The sequence below is a fragment of the Kryptolebias marmoratus genome, linkage group LG11, assembly GCF_001649575.2.
Source record: "Kryptolebias marmoratus isolate JLee-2015 linkage group LG11, ASM164957v2, whole genome shotgun sequence".
Classification (NCBI taxonomy): domain Eukaryota; kingdom Metazoa; phylum Chordata; class Actinopteri; order Cyprinodontiformes; family Rivulidae; genus Kryptolebias; species Kryptolebias marmoratus.
The window spans coordinates 26,440,046-26,462,555 of NC_051440.1; the positions used below are offsets into that span (position 1 = coordinate 26,440,046).

The following is a 22,510-nucleotide window of genomic DNA, read 5'->3' on the forward strand; positions in this document are numbered from 1 at the left end:
ACTAAACTCCACACCTCGACTAAACTCCACACCTCGACTAAACTCCACACCTCGACTAAACTCCACACCTCGACTAAACTCCACACCTCGACTAAACTCCACACCTGGCCTCGGCTCCACGTCTCTAACTCGTTCTCAGGGCACCACCTGAGCTCCTCTGAGTGGATGTTTGGATCAGGAACCTGAAGTTCTGGCATCCTGTCCAACTCTTTCCAGAAGGTTTAACACAAAACTCTTCTCAGTGTTTTTTTCCACCTTTTAAAGAGAATCAGTGAAATTCTGCTTTGCTTCAGAATCTGTCCAACAGTTTCAATAAGAAACATTATCTCCTTGTCTTCCGTAGCAACTGATATATAAATCCAGGAGCAGGAAATCTTTGTTAAATAAATGAAAATGTTCATATTTTATCTGAGCCGACGAGAAGTGTGTGGACTTTGATCCGAACCTTAAAAAGTCTGGGGAAGACATCGGTGGGTTGTCCTCTGATGACAAACAGCCTGGAGTTGAGCTTCTTCAGACTGCTGTCCAGGTCCTCCAGAGCCTCCAGCAGAAACCTGCAAACAGACAAAAGCAAACATCAGCCAACTGCAGCCGAGTCCGGGCAAGTGTAGGAAAATGGAGCTGATTTAAGAGTCCTCACTCCATCACTCCTGCTTTAAGATTCAATCCAAACTAAATGTAGCTAAAACCTAAAACGAATACAGACATTAAACCAGAAACAGTCCTACCAGGACCACAGGGGCAGAAACTGGTAGAAGACTCAACATTTTATATTCTGTCAATATTTATTCACCAAAAACAAGAAGATTTGTCTGAAACATTCCTGCTTTAAAGGAAATTAAAGGAATAAGTAGCAGACAGCTGCCAGGAGTGTACGTCCCAGCAGATTCACCCCGAAGGTCAGACCGTGCAGCTGTCTGAAACATTCCTGCTTTAAAGGAAATTAAAGGAATAAGTAGCAGACAGCTGCCAGGAGTGGACGTCCCAGCAGTGCTCAGAGAAATTAGCTCCATCTCAGCCTCTACAGGCCTCAGTTAGCAGGTCAAAGGTCAGAGGTCATGGCTTGTTTGTTACTCATCACTACATGGTAAAAAGTGCCATAAAGAAGAGACAGAGATGCTCCTGTTGAATTGTTTTGTTTTTGATGTTACCAGAGAACAGTGTTTGTAGCTTTATGTGCTGAGTGTGTGAATGTAAATAAAACTATTTGTTCAAAAAAAATCAGCTGTTTGATGAACCTGCATCTGTTTATTTGTATTTCAGACCTCAGAAGAATATTTGTTCTGTATGAACTTCATAACTCAACAAATATAACAACAAAGTCTTTATTCAGATTTTTTTAAAACTTTAAAACACAAAAAGCACTCCGGCTGTCTCTGTTTCTGTCACCGAACCTCTGAAAGATAAAATCAGAAAACACTGAACAGATGGAGCGCTTCTGGGAGCCAAATATTCTGACTTGTTTCTATTTACCAACTTCAGCAGCTGCTAATCAGTTTATATGAGCGCCGAAGCCTTTAGTGTATAATCATTATTTTTCTGAAATAAACGCCATTCCTATAGAAAAGACACAGCTTGAGAGATATAAGGATAAACCTAAAATTGTGGGTTTCTTGTCAGGAGTTCGCTGCTCGCCGCTAGCTTCAGCTAACTGGGGGGAGGCCCGAGCCTGAACTCCGACTGAAACAGAATAAATGCGACCAGACAAACATCCCCGCAGTAAAACCAATCTCCAGTCTAGCTTTAAAGGAACTGGAAGTTGTAAGAGTGACAGTTAAAAGCAACAAACCTCCATCGGTTGATTCCGACGTTAGCCGCTCCAGCGAACCAGGGGTCCAGGATATAAACACAGCGCACCGTGTCCGCTCCGCTCAGGGCCTCCTGAAGCGCCGGATTATCGTGCAGCCGCAAGCCTTTGCGGAACCAGTGCACGGAATTCACAACCATAATTTCCTTCTAATCATTCATCACAACTTAATCCAAAATAATAATACAAAAAAAACGTCCGAGCGGCGCAGCAAAAATCAACGGAAGGAGCTGGAAATCAGGACGTCTGAGGAGACTCCAAAACTTTGTCAGCGCTCGGGGGCGTGGCTGAGAAGGGTTCGCTCTTTGATTGGTCAGGCCTCAATACGTCACAGTGAATTACAAAACCAGCCGGCTGTGATTGGCTGGCTCGGCAGACAACAGAGAGCAGCGGAAAGGTGACGAGCTGTGTCACGTTTGTTTATATCCGACGAGAGGCTCGTCAGGTGGACGCGCGTGCGCGACGTGCGTGATGTGCGTGGTGTGAGGGCGATGGAGGCCAAAACAGACAGATTGTTACCATTTCAGATCGTTTGGGACATTATAAACCCTGAGATCTGACAAAAAATAACATTAATACAGATTGATAGAGGTGCAAGAAATACAGCAGGTCAAATTAGGAAATACTGGAGAAACATGAAACGAAATAATCAAATAATGGGAGAAAAGGAATTAAGATTAATTTAAAAAACATGACACGCAAGAATGTGGGAAGTAGGGGTGCAGAGGGTGTTGCAGCTCCCCCTGATGGATGGCAGAGAATATATCCAAATCAGACACTGTAAAAAATAAACTGACCTCAGAATGAAACCTGAATGTTGAATCTGGAACAGGACCAGTTTACCTGTCAGTTGGTTCCAGCTGGGAGTCTGAAGCCCCGCCCCCTACATGAAAACCAATGGAATACAAAATAAAATCCCTCCTCAGATAATTTGTTTCTGCTGTAAGTTCAAATAATAGTTTTTCTAATACATTCATCAGTTCTTTCATGCCAACATCACAAAGACTCCACTCTTCCAGGAGTCATTTAATGGTCGTTCAGGTGAGCAGCGAGCAGGAAGCTCCTGTTGGTGGTGTGTTTCCTCTGCAGCAGCTGTGAGCACTGAGCAATCAGCTCCAATCAGCTCCAGCTGCTGTCAGGAGCATTTAAAGCAGCTCCTGCAGGTTGGAGTCACTGTCAGCAGCTCAGAGCTTTGTGTTGGTGCAGTCTGTCAGCTTTACCTGTAGCAGGATGAGGTGAGGAAGTGTTTCTGTGTGTCCTAACATCAGCTGCTCAATGCTTTCCCTTCTGCTCTGACCTGTGTTGCTAACCTGAGGAGCTGCCTGTCCCTGCAGGGTGCTGTGGATTTCTTTCCTGCTGATTGGAAGCATCAGCTGCCTTCCTCAACAACAAGGTGAGCCTGAACAGGAGCTGCTGGGAGCTGTTTGAAGCTGGACCTGCTGCTGACTCTAGTTGTTTCTCCTCAGGCGGTGGAGGTGGCCAGCCCTGGTGGTGGTTTGCTTCATCTTCTGGACAGGATCCCTCCAGTCCAAGCGAGCAGAAACCTACAGGACAGCTCGGTGGTTCTGGCAGCTACAGCAGCTATCCAGGCCTGTACTACAGCGGCACCAACACCGCTGGGGGTGCCGGTGGCTCTTATTCTGGTGTCCAACAACATGGCGGCTCTCAGGAGGGTCAGCAGGGGGCTCCAGGCAGCGGCGGCCCTTACCAGTCTACAGAGGAGAGCTGGAGCTCTTCATCTGATACCAGCGGCGAGGACGAGCCGGTCTTCACTCCCGTGGATGACGAGGATCAGGTGTACGCTTTCAAGTCTCGCTCACGCTACAACCGTAAGAGCCTGAGGTTCCATCAGTTCCGCTACACCCCAACAGGAACCCGTTTCTCCCAGGATCCAGTGTTGCCCCACCACGGCAAGAAGCCTCGTCCCCAAGATCCAGTCAAAGGAGGCTACTGAGGAGGTTCCTGGAGAGGCTCCTGGAGCTGCTGACTCTGGTCTCTGTCCCTCAGGGCTACATGGTCCACAGGTTATAACTAAGAACAAAATAAACTTTCTGAACTTCTGGCAATTGTGTTTTGTCACTAAGTGATCCTCCTGATTTAACAATCAACAGGTTTAAATCATAGTGGTGGTGGGGGGTAAACTAAGTGTCAAAATGTAGTCCTGTGCATCTTAACCTGAGTAAAGACTTGAAACATTAAAACTTGGGCCTGAACAAATGGAGGTGATGCATTACCCAAGGTACTGTTCCTGTATTAACATTCTTTTTAAATGATGCTAATTGTAGAAATGTCAGCATGAGTAGACTCATTTTGCAAAAAGAAGCAGGAATTATCTGTGACCAATAAATAAGAAATATCCTTCCATTGAGGATAATCCACTTAGCCTGTAAAACATCTGGCTCTGTCCATTTGAAAAGGTTGACAAGACTGAAAATAAAATGCCAGAAGGTTTTGTGCAAAACTAAAAAGAACATCCTGAGTGGTGATTCTGACTGTGTTGCACAATGTAGAAATTAACTGGGAAATGTCCCCATGGACAACTATTTAGTTTTCAGTGAGAAGTAACTGTCCTGTTTGGAGCTTTACATCAGAAATGGTTTAAACAGAGTAAGGCTTTAATGACTAAACTGAGGTTAAGATCTTTAAGTCTCTACAGAATCATAGATTAAAATCAATGATTTTCACAGATTTTACTTCAAAGTTTAGCTCAATCTGTCACTGTTGATCATTTTGAACTTTTTTTTTTTTTTTTTTTTTTTTTTACAAACTATTTCTGCACAACTTCCTCTCCAGGTTATCCAGTTGTCTTTTTCCACCCAGTGTCTCTGTAGGGCTGAGTTTTCTCACCAATCCCCCTCAGGTCAGACACCACAACACTCATTGACTTCCACTGTTTGAGCTCTGAATCTTGGTTTCCTCATATCTCCATTAAACTCTGTAACAACATGTGGGACCATCAGAACCTTCTGCTCACAGGCCAGTCTTCAGATACAGCTTTTCCCACATCTGGTAGGGTGAATCAGGAACACATCACTGAAGAGCCGAGACATTCAGTGATTACAGACTGAAAGATGTTGCCTTTTCACCATAACTGTTGCCCCCCCTTGCAGCTGAGAAGCTTTGGCAAAACTTGCTGCTTTTGGAAGTTAATTTTTAGTGACACTAGGACTGCTCCAATCTTGCCAGAAGAGCATCCTGATGTACTTTAGCTTTTGTGTTATATTCCTCTGGAGCCACTCCTGCATGTTTTAGACGCATCCTTGCTTTACATGAATGACTTCTGCTTCTGGAGAACTTTATGATTTGGTGAGGTGGTAATTAAACCATTTGAATCAGGTGTGTTGAAGCAGAAAAACCTAAAACTCCCAGAACAGCGGCCCTCGAGGCCTGGAGTCTGACAGCCCTGTGTTCCATGAACAAATACTTTAAGTTTTATCCCCAGTAAACACCAATGTTGTCTTTACAGCTGGGTACATTTGGCCCTCAAGGACAAGGAGGTGTGCATGAAGGGCAGAGTTAAAGCTGAAATGATTCTGTGAAACAGCTGAAGCCAGAAAAGTATAGATAAAGACTTTATTTTCCATCATATTTAGTTTGAAGCAGAACCCTGAGGGACAGAGACCAGAGTCAGCAGCTCCAGGACTTCCTCCTGATTACCTGGAAATCCGCCTCACCTGCGTGTCGGTGAGGAAAGCAGCTGCTGCTCCCAACGAGCAGGAAAATCATCCACCTATTGAAACTATTTTTACACATAAAGAAGCAAAAGAAGAGGATTTAAAAAGGTTTCATACAGCTCTTAAAACAAAGTGTACAAAAAAATACCAACGTTTGAATATTTAGAGTTCTGTATGAATATTAGACCACAGATTTTACTTACATCATTCTGTAGGTTACAGGTGTGGAAGCAGGTTAAACTGACTCATTAAACCCTCAGCTCCACCAATCAGAGCTCCTGAAACAGCTGCTTCCTGATGAAGCTCAGTGAGAACACCTGCTGCTCACCTCACCTGTGCACCGTGGCCACGCCCTCATTTCATTATTAGCCTGATGTCAACCTCATCTGTAGTTTTTACTGTGAAACGGACCACAGCTGGAAGGTTTCAGAGACATGTTCATTTTATAGATTAGGGTCAGACAAGCTCTGAAATTCATGCTTTAACAGTGAAATCTCTGGCAACCACAGCTTTTATATTTAATCAGACAAGCTGAAATTTAAGAGAGCCACAATCCAAACAGTTCATGCCTACATCCTAGTTTCAAAACAGCAACCATACGTTTATTTTCAGCTCAGTGTTTAAATCATGGAGGACGGTACGAAAGTTTGAAGATATGGCAACATTAAGACTTTGTTTAACAAAAATTATTGAACACCCAAGTTTTCACCTGGTTTGCAGATTTATTAAGAACCTTCATGACACCCTTCAGGGTTTCATTAAAAGAAAAGCTGAACAAGAGGCAAGTCTGAAATGTTAAAGCTTTATTTTCTCAGCAGAGCAGTTGACCTTTGACACCAAACTGGAGACCAGAGTCAGCAGCTCCAGGAACCTCCTCAGTAGCCTCCTTTGACTGGATCTTGGGGACGAGGCTTCTTGCCGTGGTGGGGCAACACTGGATCCTGGGAGAAACGGGTTCCTGTTGGGGTGTAGCGGAACTGATGGAACCTCAGGCTCTTACGGTTGTAGCGTGAGCGAGACTTGAAAGCGTACACCTGATCCTCGTCATCCACGGGAGTGAAGACCGGCTCGTCCTCGCCGCTGGTATCAGATGAAGAGCTCCAGCTCTCCTCTGTAGACTGGTAAGGGCCGCCGCTGCCTGGAGCCCCCTGCTGACCCTCCTGAGAGCCGCCATGTTGTTGGACACCAGAATAAGAGCCACCGGCACCCCCAGCGGTGTTGGTGCCGCTGTAGTACAGGCCTGGATAGCTGCTGTAGCTGCCAGAACCACCGAGCTGTCCTGTAGGTTTCTGCTCGCTTGGACTGGAGGGATCCTGTCCAGAAGATGAAGCAAACCACCACCAGGGCTGGCCACCTCCACCGCCTGAGGAGAAACAACTAGAGTCAGCAGCAGGTCCAGCTTCAAACAGCTCCCAGCAGCTCCTGTTCAGGCTCACCTTGTTGTTGAGGAAGGCAGCTGATGCTTCCAATCAGCAGGAAAGAAATCCACAGCACCCTGCAGGGACAGGCAGCTCCTCAGGTTAGCAACACAGGTCAGAGCAGAAGGGAAAGCATTGAGCAGCTGATGTTAGGACACACAGAAACACTTCCTCACCTCATCCTGCTACAGGTAAAGCTGACAGACTGCACCAACACAAAGCTCTGAGCTGCTGACAGTGACTCCAACCTGCAGGAGCTGCTTTAAATGCTCCTGACAGCAGCTGGAGCTGATTGGAGCTGATTGCTCAGTGCTCACAGCTGCTGCAGAGGAAACACACCACCAACAGGAGCTTCCTGCTCGCTGCTCACCTGAACGACCATTAAATGACTCCAACATTTCTGGTGTTCCACCTCAGAGCAGCTTCTGAGACTGTGTGAGTCATGAGTCACTTCTAGAGAGACTTTATGAACTGGTTCAGGCTCTGAGGATCAGGTGTTACGAGTTTTAAGTCCAGACCTCAAGCTGCGGAGGACAACCTGAACTTTAGAAACTTCAACATGAACAGAAATCCAGGAAAATGAGTCGTTTTGACTTCACAACGAGTTCAATCGTCCAAATCAGCATCGGAGGAAAGAGCTGAAGGTTTCTAGAAGATGAGTTCAATGAAAACTCAGAATAAATGAATCCTGAGTTTAGTGAAGCTGGGAGTCTGTCACCATGGTAACAGACTCCCAGCATGCTGGGTCCACTGGTGTGGATGAGAGGGTGAGAGGGTGAATGGGTGAATTTTCAAAGAGGCTGAAGCTCACTAAGAATTTTAATCTGATAAAAACTACATCATTTTAAAATGATTTCAACATTTCTGGTGACATTTGAATGGGCTTCCGCTTAGTTTGAGATCTTTTCCAGTTTTAAAGTTTGACNCATGCTGTTTTTATTTTGTTTTTTAATTATGTAAAGCACCTTGAAATGCCTTGCTGCTGAAATGTGCTATACAAATAAAATTTGATTGATTGATACAACCAAAACCAGGAATATTTACGAACCATCACGGCTCCGATCACAGAGTCGAACCTTTCAGGGAAACCAGTCAAACTTTAAAACTGGAAAAGATCTCAAACTAAGCGGAAGCCCATTCAAATGTCACCAGAAATGTTGAAATCATTTTAAAATGATGTAGTTTTTATCAGATTAAAATTCTTAGTGAGCTTCAGCCTCTTTGAAAATTCACCCATTCACCCTCTCACCCTCTCATCCACACCAGTGGACCCAGCATGCTGGGAGTCTGTTACCATGGTGACAGACTCCCAGCTTCACTAAACTCAGGATTCATTTATTCTGAGTTTTCATTGAACTCATCTTCTAGAAACCTTCAGCTCTTTCCTCCGATGCTGATTTGGACGATTGAACTCGTTGTGAAGTCAAAACGACTCATTTTCCTGGATTTCTGTTCATGTTGAAGTTTCTAAAGTTCAGGTTGTCCTCCGCAGCTTGAGGTCTGGACTTAAAACTCGTAACACCTGATCCTCAGAGCCTGAACCAGTTCATAAAGTCTCTCTAGAAGTGACTCATGACTCACACAGTCTCAGAAGCTGCTCTGAGGTGGAACACCAGAAATGTTGGAGTCATTTAATGGTCGTTCAGGTGAGCAGCGAGCAGGAAGCTCCTGTTGGTGGTGTGTTTCCTCTGCAGCAGCTGTGAGCACTGAGCAATCAGCTCCAATCAGCTCCAGCTGCTGTCAGGAGCATTTAAAGCAGCTCCNCAGCTGTTTGATTGATTTATTAGTCAGACCTGTGAAGACGCTGTTGCAGTAATCAATGCGGCTAAAGAAACATCACAATGAACACGTGGGACCATCAGAGCCTTCTGCCACTCAGGAATCTGTTCAAAATGGTTTCCTTTCAGCTCTGTGGTTACCATGGCATTTACAAACACGAAACAGAGAAAATTCAGCAGCTGTGAGCACTGAGCAATCAGCTCCAATCAGCTCCAGCTGCTGTCAGGAGCATTTAAAGCAGCTCCTGCAGGTTGGAGTCACTGTCAGCAGCTCAGAGCTTTGTGTTGGTGCAGTCTGTCAGCTTTACCTGTAGCAGGATGAGGTGAGGAAGTGTTTCTGTGTGTCCTAACATCAGCTGCTCAATGCTTTCCCTTCTGCTCTGACCTGTGTTGCTAACCTGAGGAGCTGCCTGTCCCTGCAGGGTGCTGTGGATTTCTTTCCTGCTGATTGGAAGCATCAGCTGCCTTCCTCAACAACAAGGTGAGCCTGAACAGGAGCTGCTGGGAGCTGTTTGAAGCTGGACCTGCTGCTGACTCTAGTTGTTTCTCCTCAGGCGGTGGAGGTGGCCAGCCCTGGTGGTGGTTTGCTTCATCTTCTGGACAGGATCCCTCCAGTCCAAGCGAGCAGAAACCTACAGGACAGCTCGGTGGTTCTGGCAGCTACAGCAGCTATCCAGGCCTGTACTACAGCGGCACCAACACCGCTGGGGGTGCCGGTGGCTCTTATTCTGGTGTCCAACAACATGGCGGCTCTCAGGAGGGTCAGCAGGGGGCTCCAGGCAGCGGCGGCCCTTACCAGTCTACAGAGGAGAGCTGGAGCTCTTCATCTGATACCAGCGGCGAGGACGAGCCGGTCTTCACTCCCGTGGATGACGAGGATCAGGTGTACGCTTTCAAGTCTCGCTCACGCTACAACCGTAAGAGCCTGAGGTTCCATCAGTTCCGCTACACCCCAACAGGAACCCGTTTCTCCCAGGATCCAGTGTTGCCCCACCACGGCAAGAAGCCTCGTCCCCAAGATCCAGTCAAAGGAGGCTACTGAGGAGGTTCCTGGAGCTGCTGACTCTGGTCTCCAGTTTGGTGTCAAAGGTCAACTGCTCTGCTGAGAAAATAAAGCTTTAACATTTCAGACTTGCCTCTTGTTCAGCTTTTCTTTTAATGAAACCCTGAAGGGTGTCATGAAGGTTCTTAATAAATCTGCAAACCAGGTGAAAACTTGGGTGTTCAATAATTTTTGTTAAACAAAGTCTTAATGTTGCCATATCTTCAAACTTTCGTACCGTCCTCCATGATTTAAACACTGAGCTGAAAATAAACGTATGGTTGCTGTTTTGAAACTAGGATGTAGGCATGAACTGTTTGGATTGTGGCTCTCTTAAATTTCAGCTTGTCTGATTAAATATAAAAGCTGTGGTTGCCAGAGATTTCACTGTTAAAGCATGAATTTCAGAGCTTGTCTGACCCTAATCTATAAAATGAACATGTCTCTGAAACCTTCCAGCTGTGGTCCGTTTCACAGTAAAAACTACAGATGAGGTTGACATCAGGCTAATAATGAAATGAGGGCGTGGCCACGGTGCACAGGTGAGGTGAGCAGCAGGTGTTCTCACTGAGCTTCATCAGGAAGCAGCTGTTTCAGGAGCTCTGATTGGTGGAGCTGAGGGTTTAATGAGTCAGTTTAACCTGCTTCCACACCTGTAACCTACAGAATGATGTAAGTAAAATCTGTGGTCTAATATTCATACAGAACTCTAAATATTCAAACGTTGGTATTTTTTTGTACACTTTGTTTTAAGAGCTGTATGAAACCTTTTTAAATCCTCTTCTTTTGCTTCTTTATGTGTAAAAATAGTTTTAATAGGTGGATGATTTTCCTGCTCGTTGGGAGCAGCAGCTGCTTTCCTCACCGACACGCAGGTGAGGCGGATTTCCAGGTAATCAGGAGCAAAGATCTCCTGACTCCTGCTGAACTTTGGTTTATTTTGTAGGTGGATCAGGAGACTGGAGAACAAACATGAGGTCGTATTTTCCTTCACCTTATTTCTATGGAAGAGATCCACCTGAGCCAAGTCCTGAAGAACCCACAGAGAAGGCTGGCGGTTCTGGCAGATCCCCGGGGCGTTACAGCACCAGCATGGCTGCTGGTGGTGGGCGAGAACCTCATCCTTGGGCCCAGCAGGTCGACCCTGAGGACTCAGGAGTTGGCTGGGTGGGTTTTGGAAACACTGGAGACCAAACCCAGTTTGCAGAAGATAACTGGAGCTTTGCTCCTGGTGACGAAGAGGAAGAGCCCTTCTTCAGAGAGCTGTTGGGTTGGCAGCCAGTCTTCTCTCTCGACTCTTATTCAAACTACCATCGAGGAAGGAAGGTGTTCACTCAGGCCCGCTTCAGCCCGAAAGGATCTCTTCAGCACAAGCCAGAAGCTGCAGAGAAGTTCCTGTCAGCACGTTCACAGTAAAGTTTACTTGGTTCTCTTGCTTTCTGCTTTGCTTGTGTGCTTTTATTAAAACAACCACTGGATGTAAATCTACAACAAATTAACTTTCAGAGTCGAGCAGATTTAAGATCACAGCTAATCAAACTTTGCAAACAGAAATGTTTGTAACTCAGCTCAGATATTCAGCTCCAAGGCCCAAGAAAACCTGCGTCTAGATTTCCACCTTTTCACTGCTGACTTAAAATGTTTTCTCCACACTTTATCACCGACTATAAACACAATGATATTGTTTTTTTTTAAACATTGTCTCTAACAATAAGGCTTTCTTGCACCTTGATCGCCTCTGATAACCGTCAGCCTTTCAACACAAAATGAATATTTCAAGTGTCAAATCTGTCACTTAGAGAGCATGCCATAATCATTAATACTGACAATGTCTCTTGATAGACTTTATCTGATTTAAAAACTTATAGAAATATTCTGAAACCTTTCTCAGAATAAAGACAATGTTCTCTTCTTGAAGGATACATTTAAAGGTGATGCTTTACAAAACTTCACTCAAACTTAAAGCAAATACAAAATAAACCTCACTGAGCAAGAAAAACCACTAACAGTACCTACATAAAGAAGTGGTAATGGAAAATTTGAATTGTTGTCATTAATTTATTACCGTGAAATGGAAAGCTTGAGCGTAACCCGAAGGATATGCCTCTCCTCCAAACATCGGTGAAAAGGAGGAATGCTGCGTGATTATTTGCTTCTTTGTTCGAAGCCCAAATATGACAGCATCCAGGTATTTGGTTTCACAACTTTACTCAGAGCTCTGAGATACAAGGAAACAAAGAACTGATTTCTTAAAATGTAGTTAATTCTATAAGCCATGTTGGCAAAAATGAGTCTAGTCTTGGATTCTTTCTCCAAAAAATGTATGTGTGAAGACAGTCCTCACCTCTGAATGGTACCAATCCTTTTCTCCACCAGCCCATTAGTCTGTGGATGAGAAGGAGAACACAAACTCCTTCTGATGTTCAAGAGTTGGCACACTTCTGTGTTCATCTGCAATTTCAGAAGAAAACAGATCTGAGAAAACAGACTGCATATTTAAACAACATATCAAACCATATGGTTGAAAGGAGGAAACTCAAGTGTTGCATTTATTTAAGAGATTAAAAAGCAATGCTTACAGAACTGAAACTCTCTGCTTTGGTCAGTCTGGGGCTCAAACTGATGCACAAACTTTAGAAACGTCAGTCAACCATGTCTTAATTCTGTTTGAAATATTTGTCCCCCCAGTAACTTTGGCAAATAAAGAACAAATGTTTCCAAATTCTCACGGATAGTTGTGTGTGATGGTAGGATTGAACAACCTAAATCTGAAGCTGATTGGTTAATCCCCGTCCCATGGGGTGACAGAACATTACAGCTTCTGAGCTTCAGGCTGAAATATTGGGTTCTCCTTTTTTCTCCTCTGAAAAGAGAGGAACTAAGTTCTCATATATCACAGAATGATAAAGGAATATTTCAAGGTATTTAATACATATGCTGGAGCTGATTATTTTAGACAAAAACAGACATTAACTACCAATAAAAAGAACTAGAAATCTCCTCCAGTAATGGGTCATATTTTACATTAGAACGGGATCTACCAGAAAGTCTACATTTATCTTTTCAGGAGGTCTAATTTTTCGTGTCCTGCTGTCAGCTAGCTTCCATCCTTTCATATTAACAATAAATAAATTATAAATACACAGATGTGTTGGTAATCAGTGTTTGCTGACTGATATTTGTCAGGCTAAAGTGAATTTCATTTTTGTTTAGCGATGCCACGATTCTTCATTTACCAAAATTACGACAGTTTCAGCTGTACAGTGAATGCAACGCTACATTAACCAATCACGTCCTCTCAGAGCAGAGCTGCGTGATGACGTAGAATGTCAGCGTCATTTTGATGTGTTTTTAGCTCGTGAATCCTGTTCGGTGAAACACGTTATTTTAACACATAAAAAAATAAACGCTGTGGGTTTTATCGGACTGCTGATGAAGAGTTAAGTTTCTGAAATGACTTCTGAGATTCTGTCGGTGATAAATATCCTCACCAGGCCTTTTGGCGGTAAGTTTTGTGCCTGAAGCATTAAGCTAACTCTGGGTTTAAATAAAACTGAACACCGGGTTCAGTTTTAAAGATTTATTTCCTCTAATGGCAGATCTGTAGATGTTGTTCTTATCCTTTAGAACCCCATTTACATAGAGACTCATTCAAATACAACTTTATAAGTTAGAATTAGATTTAAAACTGAATAATAAACATGTAAATACATAACTGAAACTGCATATTTGTACTGAAAGAGACAGCTTTTCTTTTTTTTACATAACTTTAAGTTTAGTTTCAACAGGTCTTATAAACCCAACCTCATATTACATTTAACAAAAATTAAATCTAACTGGGTCCAGCTCCTGACCCAGCAGAACCTGGTTCCAGCTCCTGACCCAACAGAACCTGGTTCCAGAACCTGGTTCCAGCTCCTGACCCAACAGAACCTGGTTCCAGCTCCTGACCCAACAGAACCTCCTCCAGCAGCAGAACTCTCAGTGGGTTCCTGGTTGTGGAGGAGTTGTGGCCCACTCTTCTTTCCAGCGTTGCTTCAGCTCTCTGAGGTTCTGGTTCTGGACCGTTCTGTTTGTCGGACAGATGGTCTCACATCTGACTCCAGAATCAGCCCAAACCATCAGCCCTCCACCACCGTGCTGACAGCTGCAGTGCATTCTGGGTAAACATCTGTCCTCTGGTCTGGTTCTGCTCCAGAGGTCTTCTGGTTCCTTCAGTTGAACCTAAGTGGAGCGGCCATGTTGTTTTTAGAGACGAGGCTTTGACCTTTGACCTGCTGACTGAGGCTGAGTGTAGGGTTGCGGTCCGACCTTGACCTCGTCTTCCTCCTGTTTGTTCTGCTCTCACACAACCAACAAACCGCTCCTGGACCTGCAGAGTGACGGTTTCTGTGTTTTGTGTCTGCAGAGGGTTCTGATCAGCGCTCGCAGCAGGAGGCCCTCCGCGCCGCTCTGGGGGCCAACAGGGCCCGCCTCCTTCAGCGGCTTCAGAGCGACAGCAGCTTGGAGGCGGTGAGGAAGCTGAGGGACGAGGTGAAGCTGGCGGCGGACTGGTTCTGCAGCGACACCGAAGACGTCACATGGAGCTTCGTTCAGGAGTGTCTTCTTCTTCTCCTCACCCTCACACGACACCTGACGGTCGAACTGGAGCGCTTCCAGCAGGCTCCGCCCCCCTCTGCAGGTAAACTTCGCACCCCTGAGATGGCTCCGCCTTTACCTCCTGACGTCCTCAGCGTCTCCCAGCAGAAGACGCTCGGAGCTGCCCTCCAGTTTGTGGTTTCTCTGGGACTCTGCCCTTACCTGGCGCCGGGGGTGGGCCTGCCGCTGGGTCGCAGGTCAGCGTTCGGCGCCGTGGTGGAAACGCTGGTCCGCAGGGAGGCGTCGCCTCCAGCGGGACGCCGCCTCCTGATCACCAGCAGAGTCCTGCTGCAGCTGGCGGAGCTGTCGTCTGTCGCCACGCTGGTGTTCACGCGTCACCTGGGGGACGTGATGGCGGCGCTGTGCCAGCTGGGCCACCAGCCGCACCGAGACGCCGACAGGGTGAAGAACTTTCTGCTTTTAAGCTTTAGTCTCCACTAAACCTAAAAAGATTCGGTCAGAATTAGAAATGAATTATTTGCTTTAATTTCAGGCAGCTTCAGTGATTTATCTTTAAACAGAGCCAAGAACTCAGGATGAGTTTGTTGCTGGTTACTTTTAGGAGATATTTTAGATGCGTAAAGTCTGAAAATAAATGAGATCATTTGTTTTTCCTGCAGCCGCTCAGCTCTGATGAGTGTCGATGGTGTAAAGAGGCCCTCAGGAGCCTCCTGGGAAAAGTCTACCAGCCAATCGTCATCAAGGAGCTGCTGATCCTCCAAGGTGGACCCAAACAGGTGCAGCTGCAGGAAAAGTTTTATTGTTTTTCATGTTTCAGTGAGAATTAGTCAGCTGCAGTGATGAAATCCTTCCACTAGGTGGCAGCAAAACGAGCTGAAATGTTCCATCAAAACTGTTTTTACATCCAGTCTGTAGTGTTCGGATTCCTGACATTTAGAGTTTGATTTGTCTTTTTTTAAAGTCCGGTCCACGTGGTTCCAGCAGCAGAGCAGGTCTGGGATCAGCGCCGGCCTGGCTCAGGCGTCTGTGCGGTCAGCTGCTGTCTGAGCGTCTGATGCAGCCGAACGGCGTCCAGGCGGTCGTCAGAGCCGTCCTGGAGGGAGGAACAGGTGCGGAGGAGAGGAAAACCTAAAAGCATCCCTGATTTAAGTCCTTCTGCAGACTTTGTGCTGCTTTAGTCGTTCAGCTCATTCAGCTGGTGGCTGCTCAGACTTTCAGTTTCTGTAAAAGAGGCTTAAAACCAAATCTTTCAGCTGCTTTTTGCTTCCCTCGTTATTAAAGCTGAGAGTCTCAGGTGGGTTCTCCAGACTGAAGTTCTGTTTGGTTCCTGCAGGAGGTGACTCGGACTGGAGGAAATGTGACGCCGTGGCGAGGATCCTGTCGGCCTGCCCCCAACAGTCCGCCTCAGCTGAAGATTACTTTAAACTTGTCTGTCCTCAGGTCAGCCAGGAAGAGTCCGTTTGTCTCTGCAGAGATGACAGCTGATTATAAACTTGGAGAAATTTATTTACTTCTTTGCTCGTCCACTTTACCGTTAAAAAGCTCCAGAAGGTCAGTGTCTGTAAGGACAGAAGTAAACGAACCATCGTGTCTCCTTCAGGTCGTGGACCTTCTGCACTTCCAGGACAAACAGACGGCCCTGCAGTTTCAGCGAGTGGCCACCAGGGCGGCACTCTCCATGGTGCAGGAGCGGCCCGGCTTGGCTCAGCGGTACCTGCTCGGCCCGCTGCTGTCCCCGCTGCAGCGATGCACGGACGCCTCCTCCGGTCAGTAACGTCTCCATCCAAGTCTTCTTCACTTTGCAGTGAGGGATTTGTTGTTTCACAGCTGGAACGTCTGTTTGTTTTCCAGCTGCAGGGGGGTCGGAGGTGGTTGTGGAGGGGTCGGAGGTGGTGGTGGAGGAGTCGGAGCTGACTCGCTGCTTGGAGGACGTGTTTAAGGTGAGCTTGATTTAAACTCGAGGGATGAACCTGAGTTGAGTCGACTCAGAGACTCAACCTGTTCCCATTTCTGCAGATGGGTCCAGTTTAAAGGAGAAAGGATTTGGTGGGGACTTTATTTACTCTTCATTTGTTGTATTTTGTCTCCGTTGCCGTCAGATCTGGGTGGTTGGAGCCTCTCCGTCAGCGGCTCTTCTCGCCACGCTCGAAGACGTTCTTCCTGTCGTCTTCACACTTTTCTGTTTCACCAAACAGAACGTCTGCCACCTTCGGTAAATATTTATCTGAGTGTCCTGGAGGTGGAAATCAGGGCCTCACTTCTACGGGGGATTTAGACAAGAAACGTTTGAAATAAAAACTAAAAATGAGCGATGCAAAGAGGAATTAGTGTCAGTTTGTGGAAAGTTAGAAAGTTAATGTTTACTTTTTTACTCAGAAGTTGAGCCAGTTTGCTCAATCAGATCCAGAATATTTCAGGAAAATGTTATGTTTATGTAGTAATATATATATTTATGAGTAATTTGTAATGAGCATTTAAACAGGATAAAGTTTAAATGTACCTGAGACTTTCCTGGGAGTCTTATTAATAATAACAACAACATAAACAACAACAACAAGCAGCATGTTAGGGAAAAAACTGTTTATATTTGTATGTTATGTTTATTATGTTATTTATGAACCGTCTCACTGAGGAGCTTCAGTGTTTTTATTAACTGATGCAGTCTTACCTCATGTCCTCTGCTCTCTAGCGCCCCCTGTCAGCAGATTTTGTTGTGGTTCCTGAATCATTCGGAGCCGCCTGCAGCTCTGTCGGCGCTGCGGCGGCTTTCAGGCCTGCAAGAACGAAGGAACGACGTCGCAGCGGACCTCCAGTTCTCCGCAGGAAGTGATGGAGGCGTCAGACTGGTCTGCAGACAGAGCTGCAGGTGATGACTCGCTGCAGACACGTCCTCTGATTGGCTACTTCCCTGTGAGCGTAACTGACCTGCTCTCGTCTCAGTGACGAGGACGATCAGCTGTATGAGAAGCTGTCGGGGGAGCAGTGGAGGCTGGAGAGTCTGATGCAGCTGCTGGCTGAACTCAAGGACAGCGATCTGCCCGGGGACTTCTTCCTGGATCTGCTGAAGGTGAGAGGTCCTCCAGGTGATCACAGAAGCATCCTCTATGTGGAGCTCGCAGGCTTTAACCTCACTGACGCCGCAGGATCTCACCCCCTGTGCCATCGCTGCAGACGAGGAGATGAGGAAGGGCGAAGAGCAGGTGGATGTGGCGGCCATGACGCTGCTGGAGGCGGAGCATCGGCTGGTGGGCGGAGCTGAAAGGCGAGCGCAGAGACTGGCTCTGCTTCAGGTGGTGGCTGTGATGGTGGAGTGTCTGCAGCACACTCAGCTGCTGAGGAAAACCTCGCAGGTCAGCGGAGACGAGCAGAAAAAACAAATATTAGATGAGTGGAAACAGATAAGATGTGAATATTCTGCAGCTGTGCTGAGAAACAGCAGTCTGAACGTTTCTCAGAGGAATGCATATCACCCGCCACCTTCAGATGAGCTGGTGGTGCTCTGAGTGTTGGAGATGACTCTCAGCTACGAAGAGTTAAAGACATGTTTATGTTTGTAAGGTCAAAGGTCGACGTACTTCTCTGCAGGTGGTGGACTTCATGGTGTCCCTGCTCCAGAGAGCCTGTGTGGGTCTGGACGTGTCCTCGGGGTCGGGGGTCGGGAACCCGGTGGAGACCCAGACTCTGAGCTTGGGGATGGGTCTGATAGCAACTCTGCTGTCTGCTCCTCAGGTACAGAAACGGATCCTCCAGCTTCCTTTCAAAGAAAACGTTTTACAAGCCTGGTGTCTTCTCTGTGACCTCTCAGCTCGGTGCCGAGGACTACTCCTGCATGTCCAGGCTGCTGCCTCATCTGCAGATGCTGTCCCTGCTGCATCCTGACCCGATGGTCCAGGAGCTGGCGTCCAACCTCAGAGCCGTCATCGCCACTCACGGCGCCTACCGGCCTGAAGACCTCGCTGCTGCTGGAGCCGGTCAGAGCTCCAGAAACCCTGAAACCATCTCCCAGACTCCTGTCAGCAGCAACAGCAGGCATGCAGAACCATCCCAGCCCAGCCCAAAAGGTGACTCTGATTCTTCCAATAAGACCTTTTCTGATTGGCTGCTAGAGGCATGTGACCCGGACGTGCCAACCAGAGCGTTCGCCCTGAGGATCCTGACCCAGAAGGTGCAGCGCAGAGACACGGAGGCCGTCCAGGCTCAGGAGAACCTTCTTCTGGTTCGTAGCTCTCTGTGTGGTCCAACATGTTAGACTGTCAACGTTTCATTAATAAAAAAGGTTTTATTTTGAAAGGCTCGTGGTTAAAGTCTGTAGATCCTCCAGCTGACATTCAGACCTTCATCCTGATGAAAACATCTGGAGAACAGCTGGAGTTCATCTGAAACAAGCAACTAAATGTTCCTGCAGGAGACTCCATCCATCCACCCATCCATCCATCTGTCCGTCCATCCATCCGTCCGTCCATCCATCCGTCCATCCATCCATCCATCTGTCCGTCCATCCATCCGTCCATCCATCCATCCATCATCCATCCGTCAGTCCATCCATCCATCCATCTGTTCATCCATCCATCCATCCCACCGTCCATGGAGGCAACACGAAGAGAAATTCAGACCTCCCTCTCCTCAGAGACTCACTCCAGCTCCTTCTGGGGGTTTTTCTGGACTAGATTAAGCCCTGATCTCCTGCTCCATCTCCTGCTCCATCCTACCATCACTCAGGATTCAGAGTCTCAGAAACCTGTGTCAGAGACTCACCTGGACCCTCCTTTGTTTGAGGACCATGACCTCAGACTGAGAGGAGCTGACCCATATCCCAGCTGTGAAGCACCTCTGAAGGTCATGGCCTGAAGACACCAACAGAACCACGTCCTCTGAGATCCTGTCCATGAAGACCACAAACAGGTCTGAGTAAAAAGACAAGGATGTGGACAGAACTCCTGGTTTGGTTCTGCAGGGACCGGGAAGACCTTAAACGTGATTTCCACACCCCAGACTCCCTCAGGACCCTCACAGAAAGCCTCGGGGAACACGGCTTAAACCTTCTCCAGATCCACCAAACACATGTGGACCGGAGCCTTAAACTCCTATAAGCCTCTTAGAAAAGTTCTGGTCCACTGATCCTCCTGAACCTGAGGTTCTGCGGTTGGTCGGAGCCTCTCCTGAGGAGGCCGAGCCGTGTGGTTCCTGACCCCCACCCCGGTCCGTTCTCTCCACAGGAGACTGGTGGTGAACTCAGCAGGTTCTGGTTCTGAGCCTTCTGGGACATTTATAATAAATGAGCCATCCTCAGGGCTGCTCTCCTGGGGGCTTGTTAAGGTGGTATTGTTGGAACGTCTCATTCATGATGCTCTTTGATCAGAGGACCCCGCTGATCCATCATATTGATTTTAGTCCTCTGAAGCGTCGGCTTCAGATCCCTGGTTCTGCAGGCCCCATTCCATCAATACATTTTATTTGTTTTATTCCCTTTGATGTGTTAGTTTAAGACCTTTAATGATCTGTCCTCCGCAGCTCCTCCTGGAGAACCTGGAGCATGAAGACCCCTTCGTCTACCTGTCGGCCATCCAAGGTAACGGCTCGGCTACGTGACCCGCTCCCGGTGAGGCCGGCCGCCGGACTGACTGTAAACTGTCTGCAGGTCTGGCTGTTCTGGCTGAGTCCTTCCCCGACCGGATCCTGGACCGGCTCCTGAGGGACTTCCGGCTCAGCCCGTCCCTCCTGTCATCCGACAGGGAGCGCTCGCTGGAGACCCGGCTGAAGGTGGGAGAGGTCCTGATGCGGACGAGCCGGGCCATGGGTGAGCTTCAGTGTGGGTCCAAACCCAGTTCTGTCTCAGTCAGGGTGGTTCTAGATCCAATCTGAGGTTCTCGTGGTTCTCTTCACAACTAACTGAAGAGTTTCTAATTGTTGACTGGATTATAAAAGACAAATAATTTTCCCTGAGAAGTGTTTGTTTTCCGTCAGCAGCTTGGGTTTGGGTCGAACTCGGATGTTAAACCTTCAGCTGTGTTTTATTTGCATGAACAGGTAAAAACCTGCAGCGATAACTTCCCATGCAGATTATTCCTTCCATCAGCGCACAGCCACAGTTCAGTCATGGATCGGAGGGAACGCTCGGCTCGGAGCTTCAGTCTGCTGCTGGGTTTCGCTGCGTCTGATTCCAAAAAAGAAGCTTTTTTAATCATCTCGTCTGTTAATGTTCAGCAGAAAGACGTCTGGTTCTGTTTGGGTTCTGCTTGCTGCTGGTTTGAGAACTTTCTGAGGTTTACAAAGAAGAACAGCTCGGTACTTACTCAGCATTTACCTGCTACATACTGTGTTCTTACCCGGTTCTTACCCGGTTCTTACCTGCTACATACTGTGTTCTTACCCGGTTCTTACCCGGTTCTTCCCTGGTTCTTACCCGGTTCTTACCTGCTACATACTGTGTTCTTACCCGGTTCTTACCCGGTTCTTCCCTGGTTCTTACCCGGTTCTTACCTGCTACATACTGTGTTCTTACCCGGTTCTTACCCGGTTCTTCCCTGGTTCTTACCCGGTTCTTACCTGCTACATACTGTGTTCTTACCCGGTTCTTACCCGGTTCTTCCCCGGTTCTTACCCGGTTCTTACCCGGTTCTTACCCGGCTGTAGGATGTATTACCACCAGAATAAATCTTGCTCTGAAGGACGTTTATTTCCTTGAAGGTGTAACTGCAGAAAGTAATCAACCAGTGGTGAGATGTCTGTTTCAGGGAATCAGGAGATCCCCCCCCCCTCCTCCTCTCTGATGGGGAGGCTTCATCACTGAGCAGCTCCGTTTCTCTCGGAGAGCATCTGATAACACAGGATGAAGGACCAGAGTCTTCCTCAGTTCCCACACAGAACAAAGAACCCTTGATACAAAAAATAATTATTGTTATACAACATTAAAATGTTCCATCACTTGTTTCTGGATCCTGTGGTTCAGGAGAACCGGCCCGGTTTTGCTCTCCGAGGAGGTTCTGGTGCCGGTGCTGTTCGTCCGCCTCCATCTGCACCGTCAGCAGCACGGAGTCGAGTCGAAGCAGCTTTTTATGGTTGCAGCTGTTTTTAACTTCCTGTTGGAGTCAGACGAGGAGGACAGATGGAGGACAGATGGAGGACAGACGGAGGACAGACGAGGAGGACAGACGAGGACAGGCAGAGGACAGACGAAGAGTAGTAGTTCTCCTCCTCCTCTTTCATTATCACAGCATGATGCTGCCACCACCGTGCCTGACAGTTGGTTAAGTGTTCTCAGGTCTGAAAGCCTCACCTTGTCTCGTCCAAATGTCCTTCTTGTCTTTGTGTCCAAACAGCTCAATCTTTGTCTCATCTGACCATCAGACTTGTCTCCAGAAGACATCTGTCCTGTCCATGTGGACAGCTGCAGGTTTCAGTCCAGCCTGAAGGTTTTGGAGCTTCTTTCTTGGTCCTCTCAGTCCATGGTGATGTCAGAGAGTCCTCACTGTGGACAGGGACACTGGTGGACAGGGACGCTGGTGTCTCAGCAGCCGTGGTGGTTTTTGGGTCGTTCCTGAACATCAGAACCAGTTTTCTTGTCCTCTGTGAGGAGGACAGACGAGTGTTGGTGGCTCCAGTGAGGAGGACGAGGAGGAGTTCTTCTTCTTCTTTCGGCTGCTCCGTTACGTCGGGGTCACCACAGCGAGCGAACTCGCAGGTGTTCCACCGGATGTCCTTCCTGGAGCAACCTGGGCTCAGGATGATGATTGAACTTCCTGTTTGTGATCAGGATCGACTGCAACAGCAGCTGTTAGCAGGTTTAGCTGAATGTCCACAGACGCCTGCTGCAGAACCTGAGACCCGTCTCTTCCTCCTGCAGGAGAACTGGCGCCTCACCTCGGTCGTCCTCTGGTCGGCGTCTTCCTGCAGGGAACCAGGGATCCGGATCAAAGTGTCCGAGCCAGCAGTTTGTCCAACCTGGGAGAAATCTGTCAGAAGCTGGACTTCTCTCTGGGAGCGCTGGCGCAGGAGGTGAGGAGCTGATTATTTCACTCTGTGCACAACATCTGGCAAACAAACAAAATGAATTTAAATTTATGAACACTGAACACAACACAAACACTTCGTCATGTTGTCCTCCTGTCCTCCTGTCTGAGACATGTCCTCCTGTCTGAGACATGTCCTCCTGTCTGAGACATGTCCTCCTGTCAGAGACATGTCCTCCTGTC

General features: G+C 47.3%; 5 protein-coding genes and 1 long non-coding RNA gene across 7 annotated transcripts in view; 3 read left to right on the forward strand and 3 right to left on the reverse strand.

Moving 5' to 3' along the window:
- The window catches only part of cry2 (cryptochrome circadian regulator 2), a gene marked incomplete at its 3' end in the record, with an annotated part of 9,610 nt that extends 7,507 nt beyond the window's left edge, over positions 1-2,103 (reverse strand). Inside the window, 2 exon segments of the mRNA XM_017441043.3 lie at positions 446-554; positions 1,790-2,103. Of these exon segments, the coding sequence (XP_017296532.3) occupies positions 446-554; positions 1,790-1,947 (267 nt within the window).
- An 857-nt stretch (positions 2,104-2,960) lies between these two features.
- LOC108250936 (glycine-rich cell wall structural protein 1.8-like) lies at positions 2,961-9,892 on the forward strand. 2 transcript variants are annotated; one of them, XM_017441040.3, is made up of 4 exons: positions 2,961-3,042; positions 3,142-3,200; positions 3,274-3,765; positions 9,724-9,892. In XM_017441040.3, exons 1-3 carry the CDS (start codon positions 3,038-3,040, stop codon positions 3,759-3,761), a joined length of 552 nt encoding a protein of 183 aa, XP_017296529.1. In that variant the 5' UTR covers positions 2,961-3,037; the 3' UTR covers positions 3,762-3,765; positions 9,724-9,892. The 2 variants fall into 2 exon arrangements, with proteins under 2 accessions (XP_017296529.1, XP_017296528.1); XM_017441039.3 differs by lacking the exon at positions 9,724-9,892 and having other exon boundaries at positions 3,274-3,870.
- LOC108250937 (glycine-rich cell wall structural protein 1.8-like) lies at positions 6,270-7,157 on the reverse strand. Its single transcript, XM_017441041.3, has 3 exons — positions 7,076-7,157; positions 6,918-6,976; positions 6,270-6,844 (listed from the first exon to the last, which is right to left on the reverse strand). The coding sequence occupies exons 1-3, from the start codon at positions 7,078-7,080 to the stop codon at positions 6,357-6,359; spliced, it is 552 nt and encodes a 183-aa protein (XP_017296530.1). The 5' UTR covers positions 7,081-7,157; the 3' UTR covers positions 6,270-6,356.
- LOC108250935 (glycine-rich cell wall structural protein 1.8-like) lies at positions 8,919-9,806 on the forward strand. Its single transcript, XM_017441038.3, has 3 exons — positions 8,919-9,000; positions 9,100-9,158; positions 9,232-9,806. Exons 1-3 carry the CDS (start codon positions 8,996-8,998, stop codon positions 9,717-9,719), a joined length of 552 nt encoding a protein of 183 aa, XP_017296527.1. The 5' UTR covers positions 8,919-8,995; the 3' UTR covers positions 9,720-9,806.
- A 3,154-nt stretch (positions 9,893-13,046) lies between the features above and the next one.
- The window catches only part of tango6 (transport and golgi organization 6 homolog (Drosophila)), a gene marked incomplete in the record, with an annotated part of 15,168 nt that continues 5,704 nt past the window's right edge, over positions 13,047-22,510 (forward strand). Inside the window, 16 exon segments of the mRNA XM_025002784.2 lie at positions 13,047-13,224; positions 14,128-14,759; positions 14,978-15,094; positions 15,280-15,427; positions 15,652-15,758; positions 15,919-16,084; positions 16,170-16,258; positions 16,418-16,530; positions 17,008-17,184; positions 17,259-17,385; positions 17,462-17,668; positions 17,904-18,047; positions 18,124-18,534; positions 19,830-19,887; positions 19,957-20,115; positions 22,162-22,313. Coding sequence (XP_024858552.1) covers positions 13,173-13,224; positions 14,128-14,759; positions 14,978-15,094; positions 15,280-15,427; positions 15,652-15,758; positions 15,919-16,084; positions 16,170-16,258; positions 16,418-16,530; positions 17,008-17,184; positions 17,259-17,385; positions 17,462-17,668; positions 17,904-18,047; positions 18,124-18,534; positions 19,830-19,887; positions 19,957-20,115; positions 22,162-22,313 — 2,859 coding nt within the window.
- Positions 20,533-20,934, reverse strand: LOC119617478. Its single transcript, XR_005233776.1, has 3 exons — positions 20,898-20,934; positions 20,667-20,842; positions 20,533-20,622 (listed from the first exon to the last, which is right to left on the reverse strand). It is a non-coding gene; the product is annotated as an uncharacterized LOC119617478 (long non-coding RNA).

Excerpts from the sequence above, each read along its gene's own strand:
- LOC108250936 (XM_017441040.3), top strand. Across the intron at positions 3,201-3,273 it reads CTGCCTTCCTCAACAACAAG|GCGGTGGAGGTGGCCAGCCC; the intron begins GTGAGCCTGAAC and ends GTTTCTCCTCAG.
- LOC108250937 (XM_017441041.3), bottom strand. Across the intron at positions 6,845-6,917 it reads CTGCCTTCCTCAACAACAAG|GCGGTGGAGGTGGCCAGCCC; the intron begins GTGAGCCTGAAC and ends GTTTCTCCTCAG.
- LOC108250935 (XM_017441038.3), top strand. Across the intron at positions 9,159-9,231 it reads CTGCCTTCCTCAACAACAAG|GCGGTGGAGGTGGCCAGCCC; the intron begins GTGAGCCTGAAC and ends GTTTCTCCTCAG.